This window comes from Calonectris borealis, chromosome 10 (genome assembly GCF_964195595.1).
Source record: "Calonectris borealis chromosome 10, bCalBor7.hap1.2, whole genome shotgun sequence".
Lineage (NCBI taxonomy): Eukaryota > Metazoa > Chordata > Aves > Procellariiformes > Procellariidae > Calonectris > Calonectris borealis.
The window spans coordinates 15,219,657-15,233,214 of record NC_134321.1 but is presented as its reverse complement, the minus strand read 5'-3'; the positions used below and the strand labels follow the sequence as shown (position 1 = coordinate 15,233,214).

The 13,558-nt window shown below is 35.0% G+C and overlaps 1 protein-coding gene across 1 annotated transcript in view; it reads right to left on the bottom strand.

Annotated features, from left to right (window-relative positions):
- ERC2 (ELKS/RAB6-interacting/CAST family member 2) overlaps positions 1-13,558 on the bottom strand; it is a 526,287-nt gene that overhangs the window by 270,426 nt on the left and 242,303 nt on the right. The window contains exon 15 of the mRNA XM_075159071.1: positions 7,167-7,302. Within this exon, the coding sequence (XP_075015172.1) occupies positions 7,167-7,302 (136 nt within the window). The remainder of the gene's footprint in view (positions 1-7,166; positions 7,303-13,558) is intronic.

Genomic DNA, 13,558 nt, shown 5'->3' with positions numbered 1-13,558 from the left:
CTCACTACATATGTATTTCAGCACTAATAAATACAAAGTTGTGTGTTTATGCAATGAATTCTCTCCTGCCTTATGTCAGCTACGTACACTAATGCCTGTCTGCATTACTTTCACAACTGTTTCCTCTGCCTCTGAACTGATTACACTGCTCTGTTTATTTTTATTTGCAAGATTTCATCTCATTCCCTAGCTTCCTCTTTTTATTAATATTATCGTTTCAAAGTCTTTGAGACAATGCAGTAGGAAACACACTGCATTAAGAGAAAAATCGTAATAAATTAATGTCAGGTATACCCCTTGTTTAAGCCATGATTCTATTTTATTTTAAAAGACACAGACATAACATATAGCAATGTGCTATGTCTTCAAGTATATTTTGTATTTCTAGAACTATTATGGAGATGAAAATTATATGCGAAGCACAGAGTGAAAAATAAAGAAACAAATCTAAGTTTAAGGATTCACGCTGACTGGCGGTGAAATCTCTAGGGAGCTATTTTTAGTAAGATACCACAGATATTCACATGGCAAGAATCGGGCAGCAGTAATAGTAACTACCCAGTTTTTCTATCTCTTTTGATAGGACTTTCTCCTGATCATGTTTTATTCATTACCTAAGACTAAATTTCCAGCCAGTATGAAACTATTGAAAAACTAGAATTCTTGCCTTGCCTGAGTATGTCCAGTGACAAACCAAGGTTGACATGCTGGACTCTTTAAAAAGCTAGATATTTACACCTGGAAAATACATGTGTGTACACATCCTGTTTCACAGTACTTCAGCCTCAGAGCATTGATCAAGCTGCCTGTATATGATATTTGAAATCAATGAGAACTACACGTTGTCTCACTTCTATTTTGGTGAAATATCTCTTTTCAGCATATGGATTTCCACACAAAGAAAAGCCAAGCCACCTAAAACAGAATTGTGACAAATAACCCAAGCATTTAAAACATTAGGAGAGTCAAAAGCTTTTCCAGCAGATAAACCAGAGGAAAAGGCAGAAACACCCAGAAGCTGTGTAGATCAGAGCAGAATAGAGTATTGAACTTTTTAACTTTGTTTTCAGGCTCATCCCTGCACCTCTCTTGTGACATGTATGCATTGGACAGTTTGCATGAAGTTTCCGCAGAGCAGCGTTTCTGGACTTAGTACAGATATGATTCCATAAGGTTCGATTCACTTATTAAATTGATACTTTACATTTATGAAAAGTATAATCAGGCAAAAGCATACATTTAATTTCCTTTGAGGCTGTATGATGAGACATATGGGAATATTATTACCTGCACATTCTTATTGTTTACTCTAGAGAAAAGAAAGGACTTTGTTGTTTTTGTTGTTATTACAGCAGGTTTGAAAATCAGAATCAAAACCAAACCCACTCAAGTTCTCAATGTTATTCAAATGTTTTATTTCCCAATTCTATTGAGGTAACAGTGTTACTGAACAAACATGTTTTCCAAATCAAGAAAAACTCATCTCAGGAAATAAACATGTCTCACATCTATAATATTTCAAGATCCTGCAAAGAGACTTGAGGAATTATGCACAACATTATGACACGATACCTGTATATTTCTTAGCTCAGCATTTCTCAAAAAGGCTTATCTTTTTAAGACAGACCAAAAAGAGAGAAAAATGAAGGCATGTTAGATACACCATTCTCAAAAAATGTCATGATAAAGTGTTCAAGGGCCAGCTCTCCTGCTGTGATGCTTTATGTAATATATGACCATCACATTTGGCAAGATTTGCACAGGTCTGCCCTTGATTTGTGGAAGGAAAAAGCAGAAAACCTCACAACTATTCTTCATTCCCAAGAATTAATCTGAAGTCTGGCTCCCTGATGTTTCCAATTTTACAGTGATCCAAATAACCCCCCAAAACCACACCTGAAGCATCACTCACAATTATAGCTGATAGCTGAGGGAGACCAAAGTGAATTCCCTCCCCAGGCACCCCAGAGCACTCTCCATCACAACAGTGGCCCTGGAGTGCTGTGAGATGGGGCCATGAGAGACTCAAACTTGACCCGCAAGCGCTGATGCTAGGACATGAACCAGCTTTGAGAGGCTTTCACCTGAAAAGATAGTGAAAAGTGTCACGAATACACATGATGCTACAAGCCTCAGGAACTATTACATACTATTGAAGCTTCAAAGAAACTACAGACTTCTGAACTTCTTCAAACCTACCAGAAAGCAAGTGGACAGCTGAATGGGTAGAGCTTCAGCCCCTACTTGAGCTGTACAAAACAGATGGCACTTCAACTGATTGCTTCAGTTTGCTCTGAATGACTCCCTGAATAGTCCATGGACAATCGGACTAGCTTTCCAGTACTTCCACAAAAGGGATTGAGACTTGGCTGGAGTAAATGTAATTTGACTAGTCTAATTGCTCTTCAATTCTCAGCTGAGCTTATCACAGCTAGCCAACAAATACAATATTACATCAGGCCAGAGAATTTTAGGATATACTTTACCCTAACAGCTCAATACATCATTCACAAATGTAACAAGTACACTATAGACATAACACTATGTGTTATAAATGCCTATAAACATAGGGTGTTTCTACTAAATATAGTAGAAGGTATTATAAACAGTAACAAGAAAAGGTGGTCAGACCCCTATGGTTTACTAAGATGTTAATTCAATAATTATTGAAATACCAATTAATCTTATTTTTAATTAGCAGAAACTTCTTTTTCAAAGTATATCATATACCTCATATTATGTGTCTCCCCACAAATCCTACCTCACTTAAATCCTTAGATCACTACTGTTACAACATTTTATTAACTCTATGTTATTTATAAACTGAAATTTAATATCAAGAGTGATCAAGTATTCTACTCTGTCAGATTATTCATTTAGTCAACTCTTATACCCCAGTTTGAATTCTGTATATGTTCACATCACTAGAAGAAATTCAGTTTATATTTTGCTTCCTGGGGAACGTATTGTACCCTTGGGTTGGTAGGAAAGAAAATAAATTTACCTATTACATACTGCATTATATGTATCGTTTTGAACACATGCATAAATAAGTTCAAATCTAGAACACTCACAAATGTAGCTGCATACTCAGACCTGCGGAAAGCAGATCTGTTCCATCCCTGCACCCAGGCATTTGTGGCTAAATATTACAGGAGTAAACATTTATCTTATGCCAAATACATTAAATAGTTTTATGTGACCAGGTACAAAAGCCTTAAATCAAAATCACCCAGAAATGACAAGCCATACAGGCCAATCAAAATCATAACTGCATCCACCAGTGCTCTTGATCAAATTTTTTAAAAGGAAAAACTTGCATTGTAAAGAGCAACTCTTTAAACAACTCCACGGAGGAGGAGGAGGTTTTTTAAACAACTTTTATGAAAAAATTTCCTTTGTATACCAAGGCTAATTGACTGGAGCTTTAGAGTTTGTTTGGCTTCTTAACCAGTCAACCTCCTACTTATCAGATTCATGTAAGAACATGACTTGATGCTCTCACCTAATATTTGTAACTACCTTACACATATAAAACAAATAAACCATACTAGTGAAAAACTTTAAATCAAAATACTCTCCTATCAGCAGAATAAATGCACATCAGAGTCATGTTACCTCCACTACTCAATGTCAGACTATTTGCGTTACTTGCAAGGTTCACTATGACATTTACGTAGATCAACTAAAAGCTCCCAAAATCTTCCAATGATAGGGAAACCTCAAGCTCCCAATATGTGAGGCAGGGACATGCTTCCATTAGATTTAGAAGTAGTATCATGAGCTTTTACTGGAACAATGAATTTTGTGATTCATTTTTTAAAGCAAACCCTAAGGAACTTCCACAGAGAATAACAATTCCTTTACCTCACAAGAAGAACAGAAAAAAAAGCCCCAGATACTACCACTACCCCATCTTCCTTAATCTTATGAAAGAAGCAATCATACGAGGACACATGTTATCAAGCCCATTTTGGAAAGGGTCCCTTGAAGGTATCTGTCTCCTGTACCTGCTAGACCAAAGCAACTCTGTATCTTAATTTGCTGGGGAAAGAAAAAGCTACCAGATGTTCATCAAGTTTGGCAGCTTTTCTCCATCCCTCTCCATTCACTTTGTTTCCTTCAGGATTTACTTGAACAGATCATAGTGCTGTAGAATCAAACTTCTATTTGCAACTGCTCATCTCCGGGTATTTTATGGCTCAAACTGTGAAGTCAAACAAGCCATTTTCATTCAGGTGGATTTGCCTCCTCTGTGATCCATGGCGTGACAGCCAGTCTAATTCACTAAAGAAACAAACTGCGAAGAGAGAACGCATCCAGCCCTGCATGAACACAATGGTCGACATTAAGAAAGGCATAGGAAAGGGAAGAAATAAGCCACGGAAATGAGAAAACATTTTAGACCCAGGAAATATAACAACTAGTTATGGCAGCAAACTGTTGAAGGCAGCAGATTGCCTGATTTGCTTATGCCAGAGAAGGCAGAATTAGCTGTTCCAGCATGCCAGCAGTGCAGACAACCAATACTCACTTCCTCCTGTTGTTCTTGCAGCTACTGGAGGAAGAGTTGGGAATGCAAAGCACCTACTGATAGGCAGCAGCAGCAGCTGGGATCCTCTCTTTTTCACTTTCCCAGCAGCTCAGCAAGTGTAGGATGGGCCACAACACATACACACATGCATTACTGAAAGTAGTATGCTGAAGTACACAACATTAAAATATTAATATTTTAAGGCATAGTAACAGAGAAATAACAATTCTTAGTTAACTGGTTTTCATAAACTCTTCTTCCTGTGTAAATGCTTTCTAGCGAGTGAACAGCACAGAACAGCTATACACCAGACAAGGCTTTTTCTTTCTAAATTCAGGCTATTTGGTAGACCCATTCTCATCACATGACTTGAAAGCTCCAAGTACAGCAGTTAAGTCAAAAACCCTAGGAATGACTTTTGTTCTCTAGTGATCATACCACTCTGATAGATTTCCAAAATAATGCTGAAAAAATAAAGCTCTAATATATTCTCTTTACTGAACCATATGAATTACAAGTAGCTGCTTAACACCGAAATTTAATTTTGTCAGACCAAATACTTCACAAGGTTTTCTTACTATATCACGTGCAGTAGAATGCATGGTGATGCAATTAGTATGTAATGACCAAGGTTATAAAGTATACATAACACTACACAGATGCATAAATAATGTATCATTTCCTGAACTTGATTCTGACATACAGTTTCACCAACACAAGCCTGAAGAGAGGTGTGGTGTTAATTTCTCCATTTTGCATATAGGAACACATGAGAAATACAGTACCAAATGAAGCACATGAAGGTCAAATTCCATCTATTAGAAATTTTCCAGAAACCCATTATATTAACCAGATCAAGGCAAAATTGATATTTTGCACTGTAAATTAAACTTGCCTATAAACACTGGGTATGGAGACATTGATGTTGTTGACAGAAATCAGTACTTCTCTTCGTAGTTTTTCATGGTCAGATCTCAGAGAATAATTTTTAAGTCAAGCATCAAACTTGCTTTGTGGTCTTTAATACACATTCCCTCGTATGTAATTGTCCTGGTTTCGGCTGGGATAGAGTTAAATTTCTTCCTAGCGGTGTGCTTCGGATTTAGTATGAGAAGAATGTTGATAGCAACAACTGAAAACATGAGTGTGTTAAGTACCCTGCTATTCAAGGACATTCAGCTTACATGCTCTACTAAGCGCTGGGAGGGAGCATAGCCAGGACAGCTGGCCCAGCTGGCCAATGGGATATTCCATACCATGTGATGTCATGCTGAGTATATGAATGGTAGGCATGTTCCACAAAGTAGCGATCGCTACTTGGTTATCGGTCAGCAGGTGGTGAGCAATTGCATTGTGCATCACTCATTTTGTGTATTCCATTATTGTTATTATTATTGTTGTTATTATTATTATTATTTCTTTTTCTGTTCTTTTAAACTGTCTTTATCTCAATCCATGAATTTTTCTTTTCCTCCCGATTCTCCCCCCCATCCCACTGCAGGGGGGTAGTGAGCCAGCAGCTGCGTGGTGTTTGGCTGCCTGCCAGGTTAAACCACAACAGTAATGTATCATTTAACCAGATCAGCTAACTACCTTTCAAATCTCAATGCCCGTACTCAATAACTTACAAACTGTAGAAATTCTCCTAGAATAAGGTTCGAAGTCTATCTTAAATAAAAAAGATATAGCATAACCTTTTCTTTCCAACTGTAAGAAAAAAGGTTTTGATGTAGTAACTGTGCAGTAATGATTACAAGAGATAGGTCAAAACAGACAGCTATAGCTGTATCCAGTGTTCCTCTGTGTTAGATCTAAGTACATAAGATAAAAATGATCTTTGGTGAGGATTCTAAATTCACCATTACCCTGTTAGACAATCTATCCTTACCCTTTTAAGCCACTACATATGCATTTACAGAGAGTTAATAAGATCAAATCACACTCATTAAATGATCTGCAACCAGATGATGATATCCCTGCTGATATAGAATTGCACTCCCAGACAGTGGCATTTAGTGTGAAGAGCTACATCTAGAAACATAGAACAGGAAGGGGCTCTTGGGTCTCAAATGTTGTTGCATTCAATCTCCACACTGGAAAATATAGCAGAATTTCTGTCATGAAATTGAATGCTCTTGAAAATCTAAATTGTACTTTATAGAGCTAATCACCTGGATATGTAAATGTCTGCCCAGACAAAAAAAAAAAAAAAAATATCACAGCACGCTACTATTTGATATTCAAACATGCTGAACATTCATAAACACACCATATAACTTCGCTATGGCTTGTGGATATAATGCTGTGAATTAGCACAGAAATAGAATACAGAAAGGATAATTATCCTTCTATTTTCTGACTCTCCTCAAAACAAGCTATGACGACTTACTTGCTTTTAAATAAGTAAAATACAGTCTTTGTGAGGGGAGGTCTTCAAATTCTTTTGTTTTTCCCTCACCATAAATATTAAATATTTCATGGGTGCAACTGAAGTCAGTAGTGCATCCTCTGGTAGGAGAGAGCCATCAGCTCTTTGTGGGAAGAGATTCATTTTACATCCTGGAAGACACGCAGTGAAACAGAAGCGTACTTCCTCTGACGGTTTTAAAACACAGCTGAAAAATAAACTCACTTGTAAATGTTGAGAGTTGTCAGTCATATTGTCCTCTCGTCTACGAACTTCTTCCAACAACTGTGCATTCTTCTTTTTCTCCATTTGCTGATTGTGCTTCAGATTAGCAACCTTCTTGTTTTGGTCCTTCATATGTCTAAGAATCGTATACACATATGCATTAGTGTTAATGACTGCAATCGCTTCTTTTTCTCTATAAATTAACTTATGACTATGACACAGGACATTGATTCTCCAACAGATACAAGTATTCTGATTACCAGATGTAAACAATAAAACTTCAACTTGTTTTCAAGTTGGCATATCGAAATGGCTTTAATACCATCAGATTATACAATGGTAAAGCAATTATTCGGGCCTACAAGAATTTTTCTTTTTTATCATCTGCTCACAAATACTCATACATGTTCCAAGCACTATGCAGAAAAATTGCTGTTGTAACAGAGGGAGATTATCCAACAATCCTTACACACTCAGTGAGTTTGGGAGCAATTTTAATGGGTGCTTTAAGTAGCATTAATTTCAAAGGAAGCAGAAGGTGAAGGTGATGACTAATGAATGTTGTGAACTTCTATTTTCGAAAACCTGGACTATAAATACAACGTTTCTGAAGATTAAAGTGTGATGGGGTAGAAGGTCAGGTCATAAATATGCCATGAAGAACAAAGGATGCCTGTACAAATAGCATTGTACATAATAAAAACATAATAAAAAATTACATTTCTATCTTTTTTAATAATGAGACTTCTTTCTACAAAAGATTATCAACAAATAAATTTATGAGTAACTTCTAATGAAAATGAAACAATCTTTACCACCGTTGTATATTTTCTTTTGTTAAGCCTGTACTCAGGTAAAAAAATATATTTTTAAATTGTTTCAATGTTTAATTATCTTTTGCTGTGGATGTTATTCATTAAGTTATCAGAAGCTTCCCCAATTCTGATACTTAGCATACATCCTTTTAAGAAAGAAGGCAAGCTAATTTTGCCTGGCAGGCACTGAAAAAATATCCTTGCAGTAATGATTTCTACCTGCTTGGATTCTTAGATATTATTTTCCCGACTTTCTTTGACTTTGAGGAATTTGCTCCCTTTTATCTACATAAAAATAAAGTCATGTGCAAATTCCTAATGAGATCTACTCACTAATCCTATTTTGGCAAATGAAGAGAATATTATTCAATGCCCAAAAGGATCACTGAAAATGTCTCTGTTGCTTCCACATTAGAACTTTCAGTGAAAAAAAAAAGTTATAGAATACATTTCTTGCACTGGTTTTATTACGCTAAAGAAACTAGGTCATTTTATATTTACCTCTATCACTGGTTTCTTTGTCCTACCACTGTTTTTCTCACTACTTATTTATACTGAAAAATTAACAATGAATCTCTAATCAATAAATGTTACCATGGTATTAAAAATTCGTAGAAGACACTTCATATACAAGTTTGTAGGTACAGTACATAAAAGAAAAGCTATTCTGTTATTACTAAAAAAAGTAACTTCAACTTGCCTAGAAAACCAAAAGCGGGTACAACTAATTTAAATAAAAATCTTTGCTTTTTAAAAGAATCTACATCAAGCTTACAGATAATTTTTTGAAAAGACAAGTATGAATTCCTCTATTTGAAAAACAGATTTATCCTATAGTTGTGTTCAAGTGTTTGCATCAGCCTGTTAAGGCACAAAAAGATAGATTAGCCTAACTGATCATCTGTTTACAGCATTTGTCTTTTGTACTCAGTTTTTAATGTTAGAAATAAAATTCGTGAAGACTCTACATACGTAAAGATAAAAGAATCCCCAACAAAACATTGTTACCAGAAAATAGACCAGTTTCAGGGAAAAAAAAAAATCAAAAGCCATCCTTTTAAAATTTATTTATTTTTAGTACAATAATTTTGATATTAGACAAAACACTGACTGGAAGATGAACAGCTGAGCTTCTCCAGGTTGAACCAACTCTAGTCAGCAGTTAGTATTTTGCACTGCTAGAGACTTTGAGACTTTAGCCTGGATCTTCCTTAAATATTCTCAAATTTTTTTTATAGTACCCAGATATAGTTCTAAAACTATACACCTAAGGCACTCTCCCCTTTAGACATACCTTTAACAAAATGACAACCCTCCTAAGAAACAACACCTTTTTCCCTGCTCAGAGACCACCCGTACAGCACTACAGCTGTCTCTTGGTAGATTTCTGGCATCATGTTTAAATCCCCAAATTAAGTTCACTTGAGAACAAAAAAATACATGATGGTCAGAAGAAATCTGCCTACACAAGACCTGCCTCAATAGGCCTGGGAGTATAGCATAAATCACCAGTATTTTGTCATAGAGTTTAAAGAAAGGTTAATTTTTCTGAGAAACACAACATTCTGCCACAGCTAACCAATAATAAGCAAGCAACATGGCAGTGCTAAAAACAGCAGGGATATTTCTGTCAAAGTTACACTGACAGATTAATAAAAAAACAACCAGAAATTTTATGTTCCAGTTTAAACTTGTTTCTAGGTCTTAAAGAATATAATGGGTTTATCTATTGAGTTGTCTATTTTTTACTAAAGTTCCTCAAGAATTTTAGAGTAATGCCCTTAGTCTTTCTAAATCAAGTATTCAAATATACATTAGATGCAATTTCAAGTGAAAATCAGTTCTTTTTCATGGGTCCATGCCATATAATTGTAAGCATAGACCTAATCAGCATAAAACCAAAATGAGTATTAGAAAATTACTTTCAGAACTTCATAAATAAATGTGGTATTTGGCAGAAATTTTGGCGGTGTAATATGACTTCATGCTGTTAAAATATAAAGTGGTTTCTAATCTAATGCTGAGTAAATGATAAATTAATTTGTATTTAATCTCTGTAAGAAGTTCCATTTTATGCCAATGCTAACTGCTTCCTTCATCACCCTTCCCTCTCACAACTTCCCATTTCAGTTTCTGTCTAATGCCACACTGAAAAGTAGAACATGGTAAAGCTGCAAAGGAAAACATCTGGTGCCTGTGATATGCAAAATCTTGAAGAGAAGGAAATAAAAGAAAGCTGTGTCGTAGCCTCTCTTTCTTCTACAACTGACTACATGCCTATGGAAATGAAAAGAAAATGCTACAGTTAAAAAGCCTAGCTGAGTAGTTTCCTTTTAGGCCTGCATTCAAGGTACAGGAGAAGTTCAACAGAGGAAATAAATACAAGAACACATTCCCCGCCAATTTTTTTTCTTTTTTTTTAACAGCAAATATATCAAATATAATCCTTGATCCAGTATATTTTTTGAGTATGCTTGCTCTGGTATTTTTTCACATGGCTCTGTTTCTGAAATGTTTTTGAATAAAATAGAAGATTAGGATAAGTAAAAATTATGCATGAAAAATAGAAAAAAATTGAGAACAGTATACAATCAGCACAAAATATCATATGCCATTACCATATAGGACATAAAATATCCACATAGTTTACTAGTAGCTATGCTGATATGCATAGTTGAGTTTACATTATTCTTTATCATGAGGAATTAGTTTCATGTGTTCTGCTACATTGTTTCAATTTAAAGCTATAAGACCACAAAATTCATTAGACAGAATAAAATAAATAAAACATTACTGTTTAAGATCTATGTCCTCAAAGTCTGAAATGTATGCTACAGGGGTCTGGGCAGTAGAATTGATCTTACCATCACAAGTTAATCATACTCTGGTACTAAAATACATGCAAAAGTATTCTTTGTTTGATAGTGTAACTGCCCCAAAGCAGTAAGATGGAATTCACAGCTTTCTGATTTTCCACATTGTTATAGTTCATTTTGAAGCTGGGTATCTATTATCTTATACTGAGCTAAATTCTTTAACCACTGAACTAGACATTACAGTCATCTCAAACTAGTTATTATAGAATACTATGCTGTTTGTAATTTTACAAACTTCACATAACTGGAAAGCCAGTCTTCAAACTAGTTCTAAAGCACCCAAGCCCAGAGCACACTGAAGTGGTGCCAACACCACATTTGGCTTAAAGAAATTATGTTCTGAGCTTATAACATTTAAAAGGAAAAAAGCAGTCTAAAAAGCAGGGTAGATGACTAACACTTAACAAAGATGTTTAATCTTGGCCAAACATTAAAATGGCTGGGTAATTTTTCAGATAACAAATTTAAATTTCTATTTGTGTTCCTATGGTTATAGGCAGTCAGCAATTGTCATAAAACATCTAGCAGCTTCATCTATGGACAAAAAAATAACTCAAAGTGGAGCTAAGCTGTCTTCAAAATGGAACTAGAATGTAAGCACATTTTGAGTAGTTTAAAAAAAAAAAAGAAAAAGAAAAAGAAAGAAAGAAAAGAAACAAGTTCTGTTAGTTCTGTTCTATTCCATAGTTACAAACTGCAGGACTTCATAGGCATCTTCCAACTCATTTGATCATTCAATACAGAAAAGCAGTATCCAGCAAACACCCACACCACATAAATACTGGACGACAATGATATTGGAAGTTAACAGAGATGAAGAACACTAGGTATAAGAAAAAATTCTAAATAAAATTTGATTCTTCTAGTACATTAGACATTCTCTCATTCCTAATGAAGAGAAAAAGATTATATAAAATAACATACTTCTCCACCTTCTTATACCTTATTAAACTTCGAGTTCGTGAATTTTTTAAATCTAGATCAAGCCATTGCTCTGAACTGTAAATACATAGTGGATTGCAGCTATGCTACTTCAGTAAAAACCGGCCAGTCGTAATTCCCCATTCCTCTTCCTAAATCTTCCTGATCTGGGATAATTTTCAATAATCTTTCTCAACACACAGACAGCTCCACAGCCATTAATTTCCACCTCAACTGGGCATTAGACTTAAAATCAGGTATCTAAACCACAGCAATGCCTACATCTGTTTTCCTCAGCATCCAACAACTTTTTCAGAAAAATGGCCGTAGACCACCAACACAGGAATCAATAGACTGTAGCAGCTCAGATTTCTGATACTGCTGAAGAACAATCAGACCTATGACTGGTAAATATTTAGGTACACTTTAGAATATCATAGATCTGAACAAGATAGGTGAAGGGAAAAGACAAAAAATTCTTATACAGCCCTATAGCTTTGTCTCCTATGAAGTCCGGACCAAGGAACCTAGAGCCCTTTAATCTTGCTGTGCAAACAGCAAGATGGCCTTACATCAATTACACTAGTCGTTCATTCTATTTAGTCTTTTAATTGAAATGTCTTTGTAATAAATAGACATCAGTGTCATGGAGACCCAGACCCTTGATCAGCAGAAAGACAAATATCAAAACAGTAGTAGCACTTCTTACTAGTATTAATATCGCTAATTGTAATCACTATGTTTAACCATGTTCGTTTGTGTTTTTTTCTTGTTCTTCTGGAATAGCATACAATTTGATCTCGTAGTTCTAACTACAGTACATTTAATTCCTTCAGTCCAACTTTTTAAGACAAATACTAGCATTTAGCTTCAGCATTTATGTGAGTATCTTTCAGATTTCATTTTACAGTAGTGTGTAACTGTTGTCTAAACTCCAATGCTTTCATCTCTGATAGCTATAGAAAATCATGCTATTTCATTAAATTCCTCACTTTAATGAGCCACCTGGGTACCTTGGCCAAAAAGTTAATAATGTCAGCCAAAAATAAGTGTTACATGCTTAGTATAGCCTTTACTCTATTTCATAAAGACTTTTTTTTTAACTTAAAATATCCAAAAAATGCAGACATGCAAAATACTCCCAAGAGCAAAATCTGTAACATTTTCTAAAGGAATATGTCTCTGTAATAATTTTCATCACATTAAACAGCATTACAATAGGACCGGCTGTCTGCAAGTCAATCAAAAAATTCTCCAGTATGCTAGGAACCTGTACTCCTCAACAAATGATAAAAAAAAAAAAAAAAAATATAGAGTGCAATAAACTTACCGAAGAATGTTTTCAGGAAAATAAAAATATTTTATGAAATACAACAATTTAGTCAAAACAAGTAATTTCTATAAAATAAGAAAGTCTCAAAAATACATTTTAAAATTTAATCCAGTACACATATTTTAAATAATCAAACAACTTCACCTAGTGTTCTAGGCATGCACTGGGTAGAATATTAACAACATCATTACTTGAAAAAAAAAATTTTTTAACAGATCATCTCTTTCTCCTTTATAAATAGTCCACACCTTTACAAACAATTCACGTATGTGAGCAATAAAATGAATCTTAACATTTTACTAGGCACTCTGGATCTCAGTGGCTAATCATGCAGAAGACCTGATCCTGTAAATCCTGCCCATGTGAATGTCCATTCTGAACTACATTACTTCAGTAAAACTCAGTAAAAATATTTCCAACAGTTTAGTTCTCACTGTCTTAAAAATG